The sequence below is a fragment of the Strongylocentrotus purpuratus genome, unplaced genomic scaffold (genome assembly GCF_000002235.5).
Source record: "Strongylocentrotus purpuratus isolate Spur 01 unplaced genomic scaffold, Spur_5.0 spur5_scaffold_5, whole genome shotgun sequence".
Lineage (NCBI taxonomy): Eukaryota > Metazoa > Echinodermata > Echinoidea > Camarodonta > Strongylocentrotidae > Strongylocentrotus > Strongylocentrotus purpuratus.
The window spans coordinates 42,538,572-42,563,385 of NW_022145611.1; the positions used below are offsets into that span (position 1 = coordinate 42,538,572).

Sequence of the window (24,814 nt, forward strand, 5' to 3'; positions counted from 1 at the left end):
AAACCCCACCCTACCCCCTTTCCTTTCCGCCCACACACCATCAACGTAACTATTCTCATTGCGAAGCTTGAGACTACAGAGAGAGAGAGAGAAAATAGATGGGGGAGAGAGAGATAGAGGGGAGGGAGAGAAAGAAAGAAAGAGAGAGAGAGTGTGTGTAAAAGAGAAAGGGAAGGGGGTAGGTAAAATATTCCGCCTGCACCCAGTCTTTCCCGTTCGGCCCAAAACGTCCTGCCTCAACGCCGTTTGGTCAGACATCTTATAATAAGACACTATATTCACGTACAGGTGGATTTACAGTCCTCATACAACTCGTGCAAACCGCTCTTTCTGAATAGCACATTTCTTTGAAAATCAGGGCACAACACTCATTATTTTGTTGACTATTATTGCAACACCGCCCTTTCTGAGTCATTCAAAAAAAAAAAACTCCAAAAACCATGCATCTCTTATACAGTTTCCTCACTCATCACTCTATTCACTTTTTCTTTCTGTGTCTGTCTGTCTTATTCACACACACACACACACACACGCACACACACAAATCTCGAACCGCGCCTGTGAATAACCACTGATGCAAATTTATAATTCCTTTTCATGCGAGACTATTCTATAAAATCGCATTTCTAAATGCTGTTGTTATTCATCTAAATATCGTATAAATGTCGGTGTTAGTTCCGCCCTATATATTCAATATGGGCATGACCTTATGATTATACAGGCATTGTTATATCACACAACAATGAACACTAAAATCTCATAGACTAAATTTGATAGCTGCATTGCGCCGATTTCAGTGGAATAATCTATATTACCATAACGTAGATCAAAGAGAAAAAAATAATCTCCGCCGCTAAAGAATAGTGAACAAAACGGATTACGAGTTTAACAATGATCAAAATTCAGCCCTATTGGAACACTAATTCGAAGTGACGAAAATCCGCGAGGCAATTATTTGAGAGGGCATGGACATAAAAAGTGAAGTTATTGTAAAGATAACAATTTCCACCATTTAGAATGCTGCTCTTATCGACTGAGGATAATGTTGATATGGTAGAAAATTGGTTTCCATGTCCCTGCATGAACAAACGAACTGTATCATGAGCAAAACGCAAGCCATACATAGAAAAATGTCCAAACAGCAGACGAATGAATACCAATAGACAAAAGATATTTTCATTCAATAACTATTTATTCAATACTCGCTATTATTACATTGATTCTGATGACCTGTAACTTAATTCACCAACGAATGGCATGACTACTTATATTAGAAACTAAGTACGACAAACAGATATTTAAACAGGAAATGAATACACACTCTAAATAATAGCCATATTTTTTAATCTGCCCACTCTGGGGTAAAATTTACAATTTGTCATGGTTTAGAGTGAACAGAGGACACAATACTATCTTACGACGTAAAATATTGAAGAGGAATTGAATTCAAGGAAAAGACATGTATGGGATAAGACAGTCGAAAGTTATTTTTTTGAAAGTAATGAGCGCTATAGTGATCTTCCATTTGGCAACGCGGGCGTGTGACGTCATTCAAGGAGAAGCCGACATATTTTGTTTATTTATATAGAACTACTACAACATTATTATCATTCTTAATTTTATGATAGAGTGATTATATTTCACATAAGAGGGTATAACAATATGTTATCTTTAAAACACCATGTGAAATATATGTGTTTCATAACGAATTTAGTATTGGTATATTTAAATGAATTTGAAAATGATTTACACAATAAATCTAAGGATTGGTCTCCGTTTATGATATCAAACATGGCTGAATTTTCGCTCGGAGTTTCTTCATGATGATTATTTGTTCTTGCCTACTAAAAAGATTTAGAGCTTTTTTTTTAATACCATATTTTTGTCATTTTGTTCAATACTTCGTTTCCTCTTCCACTCAGACTAATGTTATCATGAAAGATCAATCCTCTTTAAAGTAGCAATATTCTCTTCTTCTAAAATATCTAAATGCCCTCATAAGGTAGTACAGAATAGAATTTCAAATATAATTTAGCTTAAACAATTAATCGTTCAACAGTTAAGAAGAAATGATGAAAGTCTGCTCGTTATTATGTCCATGTTTATCAATACCCTATAGTCACACCAGCGAGACCGACTCCACACCGCGAACAGACCGACCGCATGGTCATAATGATGGAGTAAAAACCGGTCGGTTTAGAGTCAGTTTGGAGTCGATTTGAAGATGTGACTGAGGAATTAGATAGCAAGATATGAAACCTGGAAACCTTTGCCTCCAACATACGCATCAGATGATAAGCGAAGAGTGAGCTGGTTGGTCCGAGACACAATTGGGAATGGTGGATACGCCCCTTCCAGGCTGCATTATAAATATAGAATAATACAAAATAGAGTGTACTGCTTTGCTGATCTCCTTATCGAAGTTCTATTACAATGTGTATTATTTATAAATCGTTTAATCAATTAAGAGCTTAAGTGTGAAATTTCCGTCCATTATAGTTCCCAATCAGTTGACAGTGATTATTTATGACTTGCATGACACCAATCAAAAGATGAGAATATGGGTCTTGAATAAAAATATATAAAGTTGCACAAAAAAAACTTGCAATTTATTGATCCGGATCTTTCTGGATTGATCTCAAGACTTCTGGTAAACTCATACTTCAGTCGTACGAACGAAACCGACACCAGGAGGGTGTTTCATCAACGAAAAATGATTCCGATTTGAGAAAAAAAATTAAGGCTTGATGAAACCCGGTGATCGACAACAGACCGAACCAACAATTACATTAGCAATGGCCTAAAATTTGTCGGTTTGGAATCGGTCTGGTGGTATGACTGAGGTATCAGTTGTATACGGGATTGGTTGTCTGGAGATTCGTCCGATTAGTTATGTCCGAGAGGAAGGGGTGGGATTAGTTTTCCGAGTTGTTATTGTCCGAGAGGGAGGGATGAGAGAAGTTGTCCGAGTGGTTAGTGTCCGAGAGGGAGGGATGGGAGTAGTTGTCCGAGTGGTTAGTGCCCGAGAGGGAGGGGTGGGAGTAGTTGTCCGAGTGGTTAGTGTACGAGAGGGAGGGAGGGGTGGGAGTAGTTGTCCGAGTGGTTAGTGTCCGAGAGGGAGGGAGGGGTGGGAGTAGTTGTCCGAGTGGTTAGTGTACGAGAGGGAGGGAGGGGTGGGACCGTGGGAGTAGTTGTCCGAGTGGTTAGTGCCCGAGAGGGAGGGGTGGGAGTGGTTGTCCGAGTGGTTAGTGTACGAGAGGGAGGGAGGGGTGGGAGTAGTTGTCCGAGTGGTTAGTGTACGAGAGGGAGGGAGGGGTGGGAGTAGTTGTCCGAGTGGTTAGTGCCCGAGAGGGAGGGGTGGGAGTAGTTGTCCGAGTGGTTAGTGCCCGAGAGGGAGGGGTGGGAGTGGTTGTCCGAGTGGTTAGTGTACGAGAGGGAGGGAGGGGTGGGAGAAGTTGTCCGAGTGGTTAGTGTACGAGAGGGAGGGAGGGGATTAGTTGTCCGAGTGGTTAGTGTACGAGAGGGAGAGAGGGGTGGGAGTAGTTGTCCGAGTGGTTAGTGTACGAGAGGGAGAGAGGGGTGGGAGTAGTTGTCCGAGTGGTTAGTGTACGAGAGGGAGGGAGGGGTGGGAGTAGTTGTCCGAGTGGTTAGTGTCCGAGAGGGGGTGAATTATTTTAAAGCTAACATTTATTCTGCTCTGTCGAATTGCTCCCACATCTAATTGTTTAGTTTTCAAACAAAATTCGTTTACCAATTTCGAGGAAATACGAGAAAATCTGAAGTGTATTTTTGAGCTGTTTTGAAGTTTGCCCAGGCGCCATAATCCCTTGATACGCTACTGAAGTTAGTTCGTTCGTTAGTTAGCGCGTAAGATAGCTAATTCGTTAATAATAATAATAGTTATAATAATAGTTCGTCCTTATATAGCGCATTTCAGGACCGCAGGCCCTCTCAATGCGCTTTACAGATATATATTATTACCCCGGTCATCGGATTCATGCTTACACGCACACAAGGTATGCACATTCTCCACTCCCTGGGTAGCCTTCCAGCCAGTCGCCATTTTACAAGCGCCATTGCTAATCAAACCACATTAGCTTTCGCATCCTACCGGGTACCCATTTAACACCTGGGTGGAGAGTGGTAAATGTAGATTAATGTCTTGCCAAAGGACATTAGTCCCGCGGTGGGACTTGAACCGCAGACCTTGTGATCCACAGTCCGCTGACATACCCACTCGACCACGACACCTCTAGTTAGTTACAGCTCGTTCGTTAGCTATTCAGCTAGCTACGTTAGTATGTTTGTTTGTACGTAAGTTACATACCTCAATAGAGTCTCTTCCTGGTCATATTGGTTCAGTTGAATCACTTTTAGGCAGTCATACTGGCAAAGATAATTACGTCCATATTCCACGTCCAAATCACTGAATGTCAACCTAATGACCTTTCCAGGATCTACCCGAATGACGTAATCACAGAGTATCTGGTTAGGGTAGTGTATGGGGTAGTTAAGTGACTCGACTATACCGGACTCCCCAGCGAAGGTTCCTCCGCATGTGGATTCTGTGATACTCTTGTAGGATGCCTTGAAGCCTTTCCTCTCTATGTATCCATCGGTGATGAGTGTCAGCTTCATTTTGTTCGACACGGATTCGAATGGACCAACGTTAGTCCTGGATCCACAAAGTCTGAAATATACCACCAAAATACGATGTCATCCGTGATATCATGGCATAAGGCCCCTCTCAATTCAACTTTGCCATTATATCATTATTATATATTTGGGAGAGGAAGGGAAGTGATTTTACATTTAGAATTATTATTATCTAAAAAATCCAACCGACTCGGATCAAATTAGACTAACATTTGCGAGACAATCATTATTCTTTAATGCATCTAAACTTGATTTATTTACCTTGTTTTCAAAACCTCGTCAGTACCTCTGAGATCGACGATAAGGACGTCATAGTTACATCCATTACTGCCCTCTTCAATATCCATTTCATCGATCTTTAGATAAATCTTTTTGCCTACAGCAGTAGTAAGGCGGTAGACTTTCTTTTGCCACGCATTGTAAGTATTCGGGTAGTTTGGGGATGTTAAGGTACTCAGTGGCGCTGAGGGAGAAAATGAAAATGAACAATGGTAATTTGATAAATGTACTTCTGTGCCTCACCCTATAAACAATTGCATGTGATTCAAACCGATCGCTGCTCTGTACTAAAGAGAAAATTGTTTGTAAAAGTTTACGATTGATTGGATGACTTACGATTAATCGTTAATGTTTATGGAGACAGGGCTGTGGATGTATGGGAATACATTTAGTGTCGGATTGCCCAACCACCCCACCCCCTTGTAAAAAGACACCCTCAAATATTTCCATGATAATGATAACAACAAGAACAATAACAATAATAATAATAATAATAATAATACAAATGATAATAAAGATACAAATAATAATAACGTTAATGATGATGATGTCAATAATATGTTTCACATTTATATATAAATATATATACGAACACACGTATATAATAATCACATCGACAACACTCCAAACACAAAATTACCTTATCCCGATCGGCTAATAATCTTTCGGTTTAGCAGTGTGAAAATAATTATTCCTTGTCATTCGATTTTAAACTCACACATACTATTAGTGTGCTCTCTATTTTGGATTACCTGATCAAATATTGAAATAAATGTTCAGAAAGCAACGATTTTGTCAGCAATCTAGTGGTACACATGATTTGTTTGGCATAGGCATTCCCCCGTTGTGTAATTTGAGAATCGTTGTACCGACACATACCTGGGCTCAAACACACTATACAGAGTACATGTACTTGTATTTCAGGATTTACATTTTAAAGACCATTTTGAAAGCCCAGGAAGTAATTCAGTAGAATTGTTATTCTTCATAAATAGGAAGATAATCCAGTATCTAGAATTCTGAAGCCTCGTTCAGATATGCAGCGGAAATCGCGGCAATTAAAAAAAATCATAATGGCGTGTAATAGTGTAATAAGCTTCAAATTTGTCACGTTTGTAGCTCGCAGTTGCCATTCATTCTTTTCTAACGCGGCGTTCTTTCCTTCGTTTTTTCGTACGGTTTACCGCGTCATATCTGACCGGTCTAAGAGGGTGTACCTACTATACTCTATATTATACAATTGAAAAGTTTCGGCATCCATGATGAAAAGAGAACAAGAACTCTTTGGTATACCTTCACTTGTTGGTGCTTTGGTAGTTACGACAGGTGTGGTTGGTGCTTTGGTAGTTACTACAGGTGTGGTTTGTGCTTCGGTAGTAACTACAGGTGTGGTTGGTGCTTTGGTAGTTACGACAGGTGTGGTTGGTGCTTCGGTAGTTACTACAGGTGTGGTTGGTGCTTTGGTAGTTACGACAGGTGTGGTTGGTGCTTTGGTAGTTACTACAGGTGTGGTTGGTGCTTTGGTAGTTACAACAGGTGTGGTTGGTGCTTCGGTAGTTACTACAGGTGTGGTTGGTGCTTCGGTAGTTACTACAGGTGTGGTTGGTGCTTTGGTAGTTACGACAGGTGTGGTTGGTGCTTTGGTAGTTACTACAGGTGTGGTTGGTGCTTCGGTAGTTACTACAGGTGTGGTTGGTGCTTTGGTAGTTACGACAGGTGTGGTTGGTGCTTCGGTAGTTACTACAGGTGTGGTTGGTGCTTTGGTAGTTACAACAGGTGTGGTTGGTGCTTCGGTAGTTACTACAGGTGTGGTTGGTGCTTCGGTAGTTACTACAGGTGTGGTTAGTGCTTTGGTAGTTACGACAGGTGTGGTTGGTGCTTTGGTAGTTACTACAGGTGTGGTTGGTGCTTTGGTAGTTACTACAGGTGTGGTTGGTGCTTTGGTAGTTACGACAGGTGTGGTTGGTGCTTCGGTAGTTACTCCAGGTGTGGTTGGTGCTCTGGTAGTTACGACGGGTTCTTCTGTTAGTGGTTGATCAATAGTAAAATGGGCCCTGAATCCCTTGCCGGTATATGTTTCGTCGGAGTAGAACAAGATCATTATGTTATCTTTTGCTACGATTGGGGCTGGTATTTCGTTTCCACAATACTTCTCTCCTCCGTATCGCGGGTCATCACTGTTGACCTGAACGTAGTCCCAACACCTGCCACCGTCTAGAGCTTCCATATCGAATGCGTCAAACGTTAATGTAATCGTAGCTCCAGGTTGGCCCTTTGAAATTAAAGACAAGGCTAGCTTTCAACAATTTAGTCGTAATATTTCCAGCGTTGCCACATAAACAATAAATATGCTTAAATTCCTTCAGGATAATTTTTGTGTTAGAAAGTAAAGAGTGGAAATTCTAACTCCTAATTACATGTTATACTCTACCGTGATCTTTTCTTAATAATTCTTCTACCATCTGCATAATAGACAACAGGCCGCGTAAAATATTACATCCTTACAAATGGCCAGGAATCGGTCATTTTGGAGACGGTTTAGAGTCGGGTTGGTGGGCAGGAAGAAGACAGAGATAATTTAACTCACAACGATATAAATCATGCTGGCTGAGTTTATGGAGTACTGTCCAGATTCATAGTCAGGGGATGTGATCTCCCCAGATGGCTCAGTTCTGGTGATCTCAGTAACTTTGAGAGAGAGAGAGAGAAGGAGAGAGAAAAATAAAAACAGTATATTAAACAGAACGAGCAGAGAGAAAGAGAATGTTAAGTTGACATCATATAATATGACGTATCATGGTCGGGGTTTGATTAATACAATTTTATAGAAAAGAATAATGGCTCATAGTGAAACATTTATGCAGGGGTTGGTTAACACGAAGGATAGAAGTGAAGATACCGCCCCGCTATGAACCTTGTTCATTAGTTTAGAGGTATCGGCTGCTTCGAGAGGCCTAGCTTTTCATAGGCTCAAGAGAACGCACTCACGTCTTGCCATGACCCAGAGGCGGCCCTGGGTGGGCGGCGCGCCTCTGGGTCATGGCAAGAGGTGTAAGTTCTCGAAAAGATTGGTTAAAACATCACGGAAAGTCTGTGAAACTGTCTATTTATGTTTGCTGGAAAAAAGACTGAAATTTTCGATCAGTTGGGAATCGCAGACAAAAAGCACTGTATGGTGTCCGCGCTCGCTCAAAGAACATTTTTACACGTAAACCAATGGGTATCGAAGCAAAATTTAATCATTTGCATGGTAACCGGAATTTTTAGGGATCTTACTCTTAGACTATTAACCAGTTTGGTCATTTTCGTTCCTTAACGGAAATGGCTAAAATCACGACTCCAATTTCGACCAATCAGATTCCTGGATTTCTTAAGTGAGGTATATTATGATGAAGTTTAATAGTTTGGATGACATGATCCGCGTCACTTTCCTAAACTACCCCAATTTTTCACGTCAACCTTAGACCCAACACGGTAAACCTTACTCTAAACCTGTCAATAAATCCGGAAATAATTGTTGCAGGAACATAATTATGCCTGGTCATCGATTTATGATTTGTTTTAAAGACTATAATAACATGATCAGTTCTCTTTATTTTGCAATTAAGTGGATTCGTAATCCTGTATCAATGTCTGCTGATGTGAATAAAAGCATCAAAATCTACTAGTTCGATTTGCTCGCTCGAATTATCTGTCATCACTGTTGAATTGAAACAAACAAAATCATTATTACGTCAAACAAGAATAAAGAAGTATAAAACTTATCCATGAATAGGAAAATTGTTGTGAAAACATTCCACCACCAGGTGAAGCATGGGTATGTAACATTCAGTGGCCCACAACGGTATTCTTTTGTAATATTGCTGGCCCGAGCGACATATTGAAGGTAATTATGAGGCGAGAAGGCTGGTGTTCAGTTTTTGTTCTTTAGTTTTAATTCCAAATTCAGGCATAATATAGGTGCCTGAATATCTTTCCTAAATACATAATTTTGGCTTATTAAATTATAAGATGAGGAAATAACACCCGTCTTTGATAAATCATTTTGTTGTTGTTTCTGTTATTGTCATGTTTATTGTTATTGTTGTTGCCAAATTTAGACAACTAAGATTTGATATACGGGTAAAATGCGTCACCGCCCCCCCCCCCTTTCCCCATCCCCTCCCCCTCGGCAAAAGGCAAAACTGTACCCAGCGTACTACTAAATAGTATTACGCAACTCACCTGTTTCGGGTACATTTGAGTTTTCGTTGCAGAGCGCCCCCGTCCAAGCAGGGGGGCATTGACATGTGCATGTTTTGTCTACAAAGCCTCCGTTGGCGCAGTCCAGAAGGGGGTCACAAGTAGAATTACAGTTGTAGATATAGTTTGCTAATTTGACATCGTAGAAACTGAGACCAGACCTTTGACCGATGTACTGCATGTCGAATGGTCGCTTTGTTACCAACGTCGGTATGTTTTCATTGATGGCGAATCCCTGTGTGGCGATATAAATGATTGATATTAACCAGGAGTATAGTCCTTGAGATGTTTTGAATATACCAATACAGGTGTATTTTAAAAGAAGATGAAAACGAAGATTTACATTTTGATTTCAAGATGTACCACCCATTTTAAAGGTATAGACTAGTTCTGGTCATGGGATTTCATTGTGAAAGAAACGTGGAATCGATCAGAAAAGGTTGGTCATCTAGCAAGTATTGGTGTGTACTGCAAGGTTCTTGAATCATTAAAACGATAAGAAATTTGGCCCAGTCTTGGTAGAGTTACAAGTACTGTAAACAGAAAGATGTATATGGGACTACACTATATTCATCAAGTCCGGATAGATATAATAATTTACCAAATATATCAATTAGTAGCCGGAATTCACCAGTGCTTTTGGAAAAGAGCATATAGGCTATCTTGAAGCGACTCTTTCATTAAGGTGCTGAAGGATGCATTTTTCTTTCATAATACTGACAAGCATGCGAAAAGGTGGACAAATTATCACGCCTTTATGGTGCCCTTTCTCTCTAAGCTGGAGCCCCCTATATAACCTACTTATTGATGGGAAGAGAAGCTTCTTAGCACCCTGACTCCTAGGTCCCCGTCCATATTATGTCCCCAATTGAATGGTGAAATAAACACAAACCAAACAAATCAAAGATACAGAGATGATGAGAGAAAGAGAAAGTGGGAGGTCGATATATAAAAAGGGACCACTTCCTAATAAACACCCTTCCCCACTCTTCCCCCACTCGATATCTGTGTTCTCTTGTTCACCTCTGACGATGCCCCCATAAGACCTCCCAAAGTACCAGATACCAAAGTATGCTCAGGTACGGGTACCCCCCCCCCCTCCCCCATATTAGCCGCTTGCAGGCTCCAAAATATAAGAGCAGTGGTAGGTCCATGGTTTTACCAAGGAGAGTCGATGCTCGCCTCAAATCTCCTTGGTTTTCCGAGGTTCCTCAGATTGCAGCAGTTTTCAACTCTTAGGAAATCCGGCCAGTCGACCGATGGCCTAAGACAGTCATTCAGTCTTGCCAAATCTAAGAGAAAATGAAGCTTCACGAAACGTTCTTACGAGCTATTGTTCTTTATTGGCCATCGGGAGGCACTTAGGTAACCTAGAAACATGTTTTTCGAACGTCACCGATATATACAAATTATTTAAAAAATATATTAACAATTATTTATTAACAAAATCATTCTTTTGTAAAATAAAAGAATGGAGATTTTTTTAATGCATGCGAATATCCGGAGACTATGAACTTACGTATGGTCCGTAATGCATGACAGATGTGAGATCATATTTGACTACTTCGCTAGCCATAACGTCATCAAGTGACTCCTTGTCAAAATTGTGTTGTTGATCTGTCTCGATGTTTGTCCAAAAAATTTCGACATGGTCGTCGCGGTCTGGTCTCGACTGCTCATGTTGGAATCCCATTGCGTGCCCGATCTCATGAGCGATGGTTCCCAACTGAAAACAAGTGCAAATAATGTCTTTAAGCGTCTTCAAGTTCAATAATACCCCATAACGGATAGCATTTCATTATTTTGTACCGGTATCTTTCTGATTAGTTGCTAATTTGACTTTGAGTTTGAGGCAGCTTATTTTTTTTTAATCTGAAGGGAAATTAAATAACTTGAAAGTAGCCCCTGACCTACCTCCCCCTCGCTTTATACAGATGTTTCGTTCCTATGGTCTTCTATTTACAACCTTTCAACCGCTTCATTTCTTGAGTTTGAATAAGGGAGCAAAACCATCATTGTCCCACTTATGTTTTTGCAATCCTTTTTTGGAACGCTCGGTGCCCGGGCGGCCCGCACACCGACCTAATCGAGCGTTCGCCGTCGAGCGATTAAGTCAAAAATCAAAGCCGCTAGGTCAAAGGTTGCTGACCCATTTTTAACTCGCCGCCCAGTGACCGACTGATCTCCCAGCGGCGACAGCGGCGAACACCCTGCAGCTTTTGACTTAGCCTTTAAACAAGGCCACATGTCTGATAGACGCCGAGCGACTAAAACGAGACTAATCGCGAAAACCCGAGTGAACGAGAGAGCGAGAAGCCCTCGTGACATTCGTCACTCGGTCGCGCGTTCACTCCGGGTATCTAGACTCATCTCAGCCGCTTAGCCAGAGTCACGAGGCCTTGTCAAAAGGCTACCTTTGACCTAGCGGCTTTGATTTTTGACCTAAATCGCTCGACGGTGATTAAGTCGGTGCCCTGACGGGGACCGCCCGGGCACGTGAAAGGCCGGCGAGTGAAAGTGAGCAGGCGCCACCCGAATTTTAACTCCGCGCTAAAACTTCAGCAGCGACCGAGCGATGCCCTAAAAACAAGCGGTGCCCGGGCGGCCGCCGCTCGGGGCCTGGGCAAAATTGGGTCAAAACTCGCCGCCCGGCCGCCGAGCAGGCTCCTTTTAGGTAATGTGACCATAGCTTAAGATACCTGTAAACACCCAGTTCCAATTGATATATTCTGTGGTTGCATCTGGCTTGTAGGTTGCCTACCGACGTATGACGAGCACCTGAAATCGAAGAAATGTATTCATTTTGGACAGGTCGTCAAAAGTCTGATATTTTCCTCGAATTTCAACAAAAAATGTCTGTTTAATTTGTGTTAATTACCTTTGGGAGAATGCTCCATTTTTTCGGAGTTGATTTCTTGTTTTTATTATGAAAACATGAAGGAAAAGCACCGATTAAAAAAAAAAGAAGATCTGTTGAAAAATTAATTCTACATTAATCGCTTCATGAATTTTCTTGGACTAGCTTATGCTTGTAAATGTAAAATATGTTGATGTAATGGAATAAATAAACATCAATTAAAATCAAATCAAAATCTGCCACCAGTGGTAAGAAAAGTACACTGACGACAAAGTTGAAGAAAATCAGTGCCAACAAGCAAACAATATGTTAAATTTTTTAACCGACGAGGGTACAATCACTTTATTGGCCAAAAAACCCTATCATTTGCTAACTAAATTGAAATGATGGATAAAGTATACAAATATATACTGTCTTGATAGTTTCAACCAGGAGCTCCAAAAGAAGGCAGGGTATATTTCTTTTATATCCTGCTTCAACAAAATTTTCAACAAAAAAATATTGTTGATTAAAATAAAATATTAAAAAAACATGTTAACATTTTACAATTTTAATAAAATGTATACAATTTTTTTTTTAATCGCCCAGCCGTAAATAGTACTAAGTTGAGGTTATATTAACGGCTCTAGAAAAGCTCTGGAGAGAAAAGCAATTATCGCTTCTTACCCATCCGCCTTATGGAAACGAAGCCTCTGGTTGTGACCCAGTGTTGAGGAACGATCCGAAGAGTAAGTTTCAAACTTCACACATGCCTTAGTCGACCAATGATCCATTGCTTCGTAGATATATGGTATATCATTAGCTATAACGAGTATCATGATAAAGGAAATATGCAAAGAATTTATGATTTGGGTTGAAAATGTGATACAATATCATAATCATCTAAAAAGTCGCTAATGCACAATAAATGTTTGCATACAAAATTGTTATTAATAACGTTTAGTTTCACAATACAAAAATCATCAGGTGAAGGCAATGTTATATATTCCTGATACATAGGGGAAGGAGGGCCGGATGGGGGGGGGGGGGTGTCCAAAATTAATTGAGCTGCCGAACCTTGCGTATTACTTCTCACGTTAGATCAATAGTGTTTTGAGGTTGCAAAGACTTTCGAGAAATCAACTCTAGAAGACATTGCATACCCCCTACCAATCATGTTTGGATTATTATGTGATTGTTCTGTTCACACATTACAAAACGTGATTCGCAAGGCCATTGAAATCGCTTAGATTAGTTGCGATTGTTTTGAAAATTGTGAGCTAGAAAATATTTCTTTCCCTTTTTTTCTCGTTTTTCCCTTTTTTGTTGTTGTTGTTGTTTGGGGGGGGGGTCCATCTGCAAACGAGGAAGGTAGGCATTTGTTTCTACACTGAGCTTGCAGGCACAGGCACGTAGTGACGATAGACCTGTCATTCGATTTTCTACGATTAGACGCTAAATTGTCCTTTACTCCACACAAGGATTGTAATTTTAAACATTCGTAATATCACAATGAACCTCTATCCTGGAGATCGGATATGTTTAAATCTCACAATGTAATCGCGATTTTTCCTTTTCGAAAATAGAGTCGCAGTTGAATCGTATAGTGTGTGATGGGCTTTTGATAAGACAATGGCCACCATTTAAGTAAGGTTACTTGGATTGGAATTAAGAAATGGAAAATAAATGGTGTAGTTGTTGTTGTTTTTGTTGTTGTTTAGTTTAAGACGTGTCTTAGTCGAAACTCAAACTTACCTGGGCTATCCATGGTGAATGGCACAATGACGTCTCCACCGACTTTGGTCCATCTTTTCAAAACATCCCTCACAGCCTTCCTCTTGGTTCGTCCATCTTTGTGTTCCTCTTTCTGCTGCCGAATATATTCTTTCTGTTCTTCGTTCAGGATCATATCCGTCTTCTGTTCATCACCAGGTATCGTGCTTGAGAATGGATCAGCCAATTTCTCTGCAACGGGCACGTAAACGACTTGTCCGTTGAATTCCAGCTTCCTCATGGGACGTTCCTAGATCGTAATGGAACATAGAACTTGTAATGCAACACAGAACATTGTAATGCGAGTTGACTGCGTCAGTGACTGGCGCGGTACTTGACGTACCATTTAAAAGTAAACGCGTTACATACACCATTTTAAACGTCACGCGTCGTTGATTGTTCGATATTATAATAGATAATAACGCAATAGAAATGACGCTTCGTGTGCCATGGACATTAGCTTAACATGGAAATAGTTTGAAAATACTTTATGCGCCAGACGTTGATCATCGACAGAATGGGCTAAAACTTGACAAATTCTAAAAACTAACCAGAAAAAGGAATCGTGTCACACGAAAATGTTTTACTGAAACAAAAATCTAGAAAACAGTTGATAACTGATTTTCATTTTCTTATTCGAGAGGTATATCTTAATCATTAAATTATAAACGAAGCTGTGTCCCAATGGATACCTTTTCTGACTCCTTAGTTAATGGCTTGCCGAGTATTCCGGCAACCAAACAGGTCAACAAGACGCTTGTTGCAAAGGCTCTCTTCATCTTAGTATTCAACTGATAGATATTCAGGTGAATAAGAAGTGCTATGGGATTCTATTCCTAGTGCTTGGTCTATTTATACAAAATTATACCTTTATATTATTATTATATCCTTGTTTTGCAATAAATTACTTCCAATTTTCATTTTGTAAAAATTATTTGCCAACTTTCAAAAGTAAATAATTGAACGCATTTTAATTACATGACTAAACATTCACATGGCAAATATTAACAGTGCATCTCTGTTTGTCCATAATCATGTTAAATTAGCGTAGCAGAAAGATTGTGCCCCTGATTGATTTGCGAAAATGATAGGGAGAGGGAAGAGAAAGAAAGAATAGAGGAGAGGTAAACAAGCTTGAGAGGAACATAATAAGACATATACATTGACATCTCATTCAATGTGTTAGAACGCAGTGCCCCCTCAATGATTGCCTGGATCCACGCTTCGCCACAGTAGCAAACTTATTAATCTTACAAAATGTGTGTTGAAAACACTTAAAAACAAAATAAGCCTTAAGGAAAAGTTTTGTCTTTTGTTCCAAATAACAAAGATTTTGATTGCATGGTTGTACCCATTTTAGAGGTCCGTGTTTAAGGGACAGAGATGTCAGATGTCGAAATTGCGATCTGTCATTTTGATCATCTGCACCACTGATCTTGATAATCGACAGCAGTAAACTTTTTGATTTGACAGCATATATTTTATCTAATTCAAACAAAAATCGACAAACCTTGATACTCGATACAATACCATAGATCTGCATCAAAGAAAAAAGAAGAAAAACAAAACAACAACAACAACAACCCTGAAACAGATATTTCATTTGTTCTTTATTCGTAGAAAAATTGTAACTTAACAATGAGGTAGGCTAACTGTAACCAATCATAATTGTGTTTTCCATCATACTACATTTTGCTTTAATACTAATAAGAGTAAAATATTAAAAAAAGATCCGATACACATGTCTGGCAATGAGTTTTCGTTCTTAATTTGTCTTTAAAGATTTGGTTTCCATCCTTTAATTCTAATCATTATCAAAAATAATTTGATTATTTGATGCTCTGCTAACTGCTGGTTAACAATCACCGATTTGAAAGAGTCTTTGTAAACAACAAAAATATAATTTAGGGAAATTAATTAATTCTCACAAACACAGGCAAGTGTGACTTGGTTTTTAAAATAAAGATTGTTAACATTATCTGTCAATAACCTAGATATAAAATCTATACCAGACATGCCAGGTGGTTGCCATTTGATTAAATTATTATTATTATTTGGCCATAAAAATTCAGCTCGTATTATACAAATCAGGGAGATAAAAGATACAGTGTAAATAAGGAATGGCATATGGTAGAGGTTTCACAAAAGCGAAAATTCTTCCCTGTTGCCAACTGGCATGTTACTCCTCAGATTTCAATCCGAGAAATATGGGAGATATTGCACGATACACGATACGATTCAATTATGAAATTGAAAGCAAGCACCTATCCTGTGCTTGATCCTCTCCAGGTGGGTACCCGGTATAGGATATGACCATCATTGTTGGTCAAACAGTTTTTTGAGCGTCAAGTAACGCCTGGCTGAAATGCTCCCCGGGGAGTGGAGATTGTGCACACAGTGTGTGCGGGCAAGTATTGAATCCAATGACCGGGGTAATAGTATATATGTAAAGCGCTTTGAGACATCGTAGATGACTTTACGCGCTATATAAAACTGAAATATTATTATTATCATTATAAATGAATCATTAAAATTGCTGAAGTTGAATTAAGGTCATATCAAAATGAATTAAATTGATCATCATTAATTGATTTAGTGAATGAGTTAGTCCATATGTTCATATCTAACTTATACAAGCGCGTAACCAGGGGGGCGGTGGGGGCGGTCGCCCCCCCCCCAAAAAAAAAGAAGAGGACGTAGAAAAAATGATTAAGAGTCGAGAACGGTACAACGAATCGTCTTCTTTCTCTAATAATTTTATGAAACTTCAAAGCTTACGCGCTTCGCGCGAGAGGGGGGGGGGGGCTGAATTCAGACAAGGATTAAGAGTCGAGAATGGTACAACGAATCGTCTTCATTCTTTAATAAATTTATGAAACGTCAGAGCTTCCGCGTTACGTGCGGAGGAAGGGGAAATTCATTCAAACAAGGATTAATAGTCGAGAACAGTACAACGAATCGTCTTCTTTCTCTAATAGTTTAATGAAACGTCAAAAGAAACTGAATTTAGACAAGGATTAAGAGTCGAAAAAGGTACAACGAGTCGTCTTCTTTCTCTAATTATTTATTGAAATTTAATGAAAGGGAGGGGCGAGAGAGCAAAACAAGCAAACAACCACACAAATAAACAAAACGAGACAAAACGACACAAAACAAAACGAAACGAAAACAGGACAATCCAATGGGAAGTCAATCAAGCATACTGATAGTCAAACATACATACAAACAAACCATCATAGTATACATACTTAATAACATGCATTAGTAGTGATCGGCCAACAAAAGCTACACTCCAATCGATGTGTCCCCTATTTAAAAGAGCGCCACCTAACAGTTGATATAAACCATTACCTTGATCGTTGGGTAACGAAATGGATTAAAAACCTCATTATTAGTGATCTCGACTTTCAAAATCCATTCCTTTCTTATGATTAATTCCCCAAACTTTTCACTTATTAGTCCCTGACTGTTCCCCCTCCATTCCCTTGAATCACATTCCTATAAGAGGGAGGTTCCCTTCCGAAGTATAGGCCTAACTGCTTTTTATTCGGATCTCAGATAACTTGATAGTGCTTTCTAGTGCTTGCACATCAATGGTGTGGCACAGTGGTGGATTCAGGATTTAATGTTCTACATTGTGTCACATGTGTCCACAATTTCAAACAAACATGCAATTGGTTAAGTAAATTGCCAGTCACACGTTTTCGCCGTGGCAGGGGTTCCAGGGAGGGGGGGGGGGGGCTTTGCATCCTCCCTTTTCCCCAATCCACTACTGAACATTCATAATAACAATAATGATATTCAAATCAATTTAATAAGATGTATAATAAATCTCAGTTAAGTTTTGAAGCAAACTGACGTTCATCAAACGGCTTTATCACTTTGGATGGTATTGTGAGATGCCATCCTGCATCCTTTCTATTTATTTATTTGTTCAACCCCAAAAACTTCTTTTGATTTCGGAGGAGGGGAGGGAGGGAGGGGGTGGGGGTGATATACATCTGCATTAACATCGTGGAAGACCTGAACTAGCAATGTTTTAAAAAGAGGTCAACATATTCCTCAAATGTAGGTGGAAATGGACAGGGGTGGATACAATGAATTGAGACGGACGGACAAAGTCTGGAAATGGGTGAGGTTTGAAATACATGCACGTAAGAGAATATTCATTTCATTTATTTTCCATTAAAAATTCAGAATAAAATACATAACAAATTAACAGCAAAATCGGAAGGACCCCAAGAAAAGCAAGCTTGTGAGAATGGGGCCCTGTACAAAAATAATCATACAAGCAAATTATTATAACAAATATTGTAAAACTTATCAAAACAAACATACACTCACCTCATTCATTCACATGCACACATGCACACAGACACACCAATACACACCGCAGGAAGAATATTGTACAGAAAATTTTACTCAGTGCATATCATTTGTTTAAACAAGAACTGTTTACATGAATATTTAAACTTTGTGAGGGTTGAACTACTTTTTAAATTATAAGGTAAGGAATTCCAATCATGTATACCCTGGAATCTTAAAGTATGTTGGGTCAAGGAAGTACGTACAAGGGGGAAATGATAGTTTGATTTATTTCTGGTTTCGTAAGAATGGTAAAAAGAATTTGTTTTAAACATGTTATTAAATATTGATGGGAGCTTTTGTTTATGAAAATCGAACATGAAGACTAAATTGTTTAATTTTATGAGGTCAAAGACTGGCAAACATTTCAAATCATTAAAACAAAGGAGCACTTGAAGTCATATAGTTAGAATTAGAAATTATACGAACAGCACGTTTCTGAAGAATATGAATTTTATATAATTGAGTCTTGTAAGTATTACCCCAAATAATATTACAGTAGTTGATATGTGGTAAAACAATACTGTTGTAAATAGTTAATAATATATGTTTCGGCAACGTCTTTTTAAAGAATGACATGATACCAACCCCCCTTGAAATTTTTGAACAAATATGGGTAATATGGTGGCACCAGTCAAGTGATTCATTAAGTTTGATACCTAAAAAATCAACAATATCAGTTTTCTTAAGAACATCATCTTTAATACGCACCGGGGCAACATGACTAGGAATCTTTTTTTGTTTAGAATGAAAAATTACATAGTGGGCTTTTTCAGCATTAAGAAACAACTTATTACAAATATACCACTCACTTATTTTCCTTAATTCACAATTTATATTACTAATTAGTATATTAATATCTTTATGAGAAGAAATAACAGCAGTGTCATCAGCAAATAATGAAAATTTTAAAATACTTGAGGAATTTAAAATATCATTAATGTACAACAAAAATAACAGTGGCCCAAGCACAGATCCCTGCGGGACACCCGTATTTATACACAAACAATTAGAATCTGTACCATCGGCCATCACATACTGTTTTCTTTCTAATAAATAACTCCTAAACCATTCTAGAGGAACACCTCTTATACATTAATAATGCAATTTTTTAAGCAGGATGTGATGGTCGATGGTATCAAATGCTTTGGAGAGATCCATACATACCCCACAACAAAATTTCCCTTCATCAAATGCACGCGCTATATAATTTGTAATGTTTAATTTACTTAAAGACGTGGAATGATTTTTCCGGAAACCAAATTGCTCTGAAGCTAAGGAATTATTTGTTAACAAAAATGTATAAAGTCTTTTAAACATAATCTTTTCGAGTAATTTTGAAAAAGTTGACAACAGTGCAGTTGGCCTGTAATTTTCTATATTACCTACTGGTCCTTTTTTGTGTAACGGAATAACTTTGGCCACTTTAAGTTTGTTAGGAAATATTCCTGAGACAAGAGATTTATTATAGATATTGCACAATGGGTCCACAAAAAAGTGTATACATTTTTTTTAACACAGAAGTTAATACATCATCTGGACCGGTTGCTTTAGACATTTTGAGTTCATGACAGAGACTAATTATTTCATGAGAGGAGGTTGGATTCAGAAACAAAGAGGACATGCATGGTGCAGTCAAAAAGTCGTTAAATGATTTAGATAAATTTGGAATTGACGCTGAAAGTTTTTTAGCCATGTTGATAAAAAGGGAGTTGAAAGCCTGCGCTTTATCTTTTGAAGAATGGAAAGTTGAATTCTCATAAAACATTTTCTGTGGTAATGAACTATGTTTATTTTTTCCAAGTAAATTATTAATTTCTCGCCACGTTTTAACCATGTCACCTTTGACTGAATAGAATAGCCTAGAATAATATTCAGCTTTTGAAGCTCTAATTATAGAGGTTAACCTGTTTTTATAATCATTATATACTATTTTTTTCCTTGTATTTAATGTATGAACTGCAACTTTATACATTCTATGTTTACGCTTAATTGATCTCAGAATACCATTAGTTATCCAGGGTTTCTTAAATTGTACTTTATGACTAAATTTGCGTGATGTTGAAGTACATACAGGAAAACATTTATCATATAACATACGAAACTTGTCAATAAAATAGTCATAACATACATTTACATCATTGTTAGCATATACTGTGTGCCAATCAGTTGTACCAAGTTTCTCCTTGAACATAAATATTCCTCTGTCATCGATTAATCTTTTCTTATAATTCTTATTGTGAGTTGGAACAAAATAGTTTTCTTTATCTTTACATAAACAATATATTGGGAAATGATCAGAGAGATCAGAATAAATGAGTCCTGAATATTTACTTTTATGAAATGTATTAGTAAATATATTATCTATTAATGATGCTTTATAAGGTGTAATACGAGTGGGTTTTGAAATCAAAGGATACATATTAAAAGAAAACATTAAATCTAGAAAATCAGTTGTTTTGCAATGTGTGTTATAGTTCAGTAAATCAATATTGAAATCACCCATAATATAAACATCTCTTCGCTCACCTTCCAGTTTTACTAGAATGTCGTTTATTTTATCATAAAAGCAATTTATATTAGTATTTGGAGGTCTATATACACAACCAATGGTAATTGGCTTCGGTTTTCCTTGAATTTCACTAAAAATAATTTCATATGCAGGTGTACTAAAAGAAATGTCGGATCGCAGTGTTACATTTAAATCTTTTTTAACATAAAGGGCAATTCCACCACCTCTACGTGTGGCCCTACATGATTGTAGAAGATTATAATTATCCAACTTAAATAACGACAACTCTGTACTATTACTAAACCACGTTTCAGATATACCAATAATACTAAATTCATAAGAAAGAGAAGATAATAGTATTAGAAATTCATCGAATTTTTTCCTTAAGCTCCTAGCATTTAAATGTAGCATTGAAATATGTGAAAGTTTACATGAGAAATTACTACAAAAATCATCAGCAAATACATATTTACATGGATTTACAACAGTATTTATAGAATTAGAATCACAATCTGAAAGTTCATTTTCAGATGTTCTCATGAAATCTGTATCAAATGGATTAAATTTCAAACCCTGAAGTTTATTAAGGTCAACATGTGAATTCATATGAAAAAAAGTATATACAGACCAGTAAAATTCGTTATCATCGATAATATAATTAAATGGGAATATAATAGAGTTGCAATCAATACAAAATGAAGACTGAGTAGAAGTAGAAGTTATAGAAGTTCTGCAATTAGCACAAATGCCAGACATTACACATACACTCTCACAGCACACCAACAAACACACACACACAAAATACAATTACAAACAAAAGAAATAAATAAAAATTGAACACATCAAACTAATGTTTACGGTAGCAAAATGATAAAAGGCTTGAAGTAGCCAAATATAACGCAAACAGTCAGCGAGATTTCAAATCAAGTTCCATTTACAGCATAATCCTGTACGATGAAATGAGTCAATTTACAGGAGCTGTAAGTCTTCTTCATTCCTTATCAGTTTCCGTACAGATTTTCCTCCACTTGCGGGTAGTGAAGCGAAAATAAGGCCATCGGATGACCAAGCTGAGATGACCTTCTTGTGAGCACGAGTCTTTGCTAGAAGAGACTGTTTTTTACGGTGAGGTCTTCAACAATCAGGATTCCTGTTCCCTTCAGTTTTCTTCTGTTCAACAAAATTTCTCTCCTCTTTTTGTAGGATTGCATCTTGACGATAATAGATCTTGGTCTGGCAGTGGTGGTTGTTGTTCTCGCTGACCCGGTACGATGTAGGCGATCAATGTCACATGATGGCTCGAGGGAAACTCCCAGCTTTGTTGTTATGATTTCCTTTACAACCACTTCGGTGTCTTCTCCCTGCTTCTCTTCAACTCCAAGGATTCGGATGGATGAGCGCCTGGAATATTGCTCCAACGAATCAAGGGCAAGATTCAGTGATGAAAACGGAGAGGGAGAGAAAGTGGGATATCGTAAGCGTGGAGAGAGAGGGGGAGGGAGGGAGGGAGGGAGGTAGGGAGGAAGGGAGGGAGGGAGAGAAGGAGGGAGGGAGGGAGGGAGAGAGGAAGGGAGGGAGGGAGAGAGGGAGGGAGAGAGAGAGGGGAGGGTGTGAGGGGGAGGGAGGGAGGGAGGGAGAGAGAGAGGGAGGGAGGGAGTGAGAGGGAAGGAGGGAGGGAGAGGGGGAGGGAGGGAGGGAGAGATGGGGAGAGAGGGAGGGAGGGGGAGAGGGAGGGAGTGAGGGAAGAAGAGATGGAGGGAGAGAGAGAGGGAGGGAGGGATGGAGGGAGGGAGAGGGAGGGAGGGAGGGAGGGAGAGAGAGAGAGAGAGAGAGAGATGGGGGGAGAGAGAGAGAGAGTGCGTGCGTGCGTGCGTGTGTATGTGTGTTTGTGTGCATGTGTGTGTGTGTGTGTGTGCGCGTGTGTGCGTATGTGTGTGTGTGTTGTGTGTTGTGTATAAGGAGTGGGGTGCTTTGGGGAGCTTGTTGGGGCTTTAGGGGAGATTGAGGGTTCTTGTATTCATTCTGTACATTTTGTACATTCAATTCAATTCAATTCAAATACAGGGATGCCAGTAAGAATTCAAGTTCGAGTTCATTTTATTCAAAACAACACAAAACATGATATAATCTTTTACATAAAAAAGAGACTGGTAATAGTACATTAATCGACATAAATAACTGTATTACATCATTATAATGAATGGTTGATCAGAGGGTCAGAAATCACTTAAAATGAGCTATTTTGCACACATGAAAACAAAGCCAAAACTATGGTCTGAAAATAAATGGCCAGGGCCTGAAAACTGGCGTCCCTGCAAATGTTATTGATTATAATCTAAACAAATAGGATCTTTTTAAAATTATATTGTAACATTTAGCTATTTGAGTGCAAAAGTCAAAAATTGTCACATGTGCCTTGCTCAAATTCATTTATAATCAAGAATTACAAGGGAAGGGTGGGGTATTGAGCCCCAAACCCAGTTTAGAACCGCTATATACTTAATTATACATGTGGTTTCGCTCTTTAATTTGTACATAAGAATTCTGACATTTACGAAAACGGCGAAATAAAGACAGATGGCGCTGTTGACAATCACTATTCAGGATAAATACAAGCGATTGACGAACTGCATGCACATAATCAGTTCCCCAATCTAAAAATGGATGAAAATTTGATTTCAATCAAAGTAAGAAAGAAAAAGGTCCACTAGATTCTAATGTTTTATTTCAGGCCTATCTATATAGGCCTTCGAGTGATTCAGCCAGTCTGCTGTTCATAGCACACTGGTAGGCTTAAAACGCTTATACGGGAAAGTTCTCAGATTAATCCAAAACGTCAGTAGCCGGCAAGATTAAAAGTCTTCCATTGCAATTTACAAAGTCTCTAGCATTTTTCTAATCACCTACAAATTTCACTTCTTCATTGTTCATTGGAATGAAGACCCGACTGAATATATAAACATAATGAAGACGCAAACGAAAGTAAAATTAAATGTTAATCACATCGTTTAATGATTACAAATAAGTTGTGTCATATATACAAATTGTACACACTGTTTTTCCCCTATTTCTTAAAATATATGCTTGTATTACAAAACTACCGTTTTTTTTTTAGATCAATTTATATAAAAATATTGTTTTATCATATAGTCATTTATATAGCAATGGTATACATTATGGTGAATGAGGAAAATATTTAGGATGTGATAAAGAATGCGTGCAAGATCAATCGAGAGGGGCAACGAAAAGAGAAGATAGACTATGAGGGGCGTAAAGTGGGTTCAGCTATGAAGGGGAACATTTGTATCATAGGGTGAGTAATTGTGTTGGTGAGTGGTGTGGGGGAGGGTGAGCGAACGGGAAGTGGTCTTATTTCCTTTTTTCTTCTTGCAATTCTATGGGTGGGGTGGGGTGGGACCTGCCCCCTCCTATACCTTCAACAATGACGTTTTATAAAGGTGGGTACAAAAATTGGTGGGCAATACTAAACATTTTATAAATACATGTAGGCTATGTATGGATAATACAAAATATTTTGGCTTAACTTACTATACAGTGTGAGAAAAAAAAAAGTTTACACCTAGAAAAATGCTAATTATTTTAAAAATCATCTATGGACAGTAAATTATTATACATCTTATAAAAGTGTGTTTGATCCCAAATCATTGTGTGTGGTAAGTGTTCACACTTGGATGAACCGGAGACATTGTTTAAGAGAGTGCGAAAATGGACTTGCGCCAAAGTGATGTTTGAATAAAACAATTGGGATTTGGGTATTAATTCGGTCTTTGCAGATCCAAATAACATCAATCCCTAACAAAATTAATCATGCCTCACATATCAAATACCAAAGAACATTTGTGCGCGCATGTGTGTGTGTGTGTGTGTGTGTGTGTGTGTGACTTCATTTCTGCAAAAAGTGAATGCAAGGCATCTCATTTGATACATGTAATTCATTCTCTCACTTTGATACTTCTGCGCTAGTCGATTTTTGCACTCTCGCAAACGATGCCTCCAGTTCATCCAAGCGTGAACACATACCACACAAACATAATACCAAACGATTTTGGATATAACACTCTTGCAAAACATGTATGATAATCTTTCGTTCATAGCTGACTTTTAAAATAAATGACAATTTTCTGAGTGAA

At 38.4% G+C, this 24,814-nt stretch overlaps 1 protein-coding gene across 1 annotated transcript; it reads right to left on the minus strand.

Annotated features, from left to right (window-relative positions):
- Window positions 1–1,173: 1,173 nt before the first annotated feature.
- Window positions 1,174–14,602, minus strand: LOC575849 (protein SpAN). The gene is made up of 11 exons (XM_030999815.1): window positions 14,479–14,602; window positions 13,769–14,036; window positions 12,701–12,836; window positions 11,877–11,955; window positions 10,697–10,903; window positions 9,160–9,412; window positions 7,523–7,623; window positions 6,229–7,207; window positions 4,918–5,119; window positions 4,328–4,690; window positions 1,174–2,359 (listed from the first exon to the last, which is right to left on the minus strand). The coding sequence occupies exons 1-11, from the start codon at window positions 14,563–14,565 to the stop codon at window positions 2,239–2,241; spliced, it is 2,796 nt and encodes a 931-aa protein (XP_030855675.1). The 5' UTR covers window positions 14,566–14,602; the 3' UTR covers window positions 1,174–2,238.
- Between the last annotated feature and the right edge of the window lie 10,212 nt (window positions 14,603–24,814).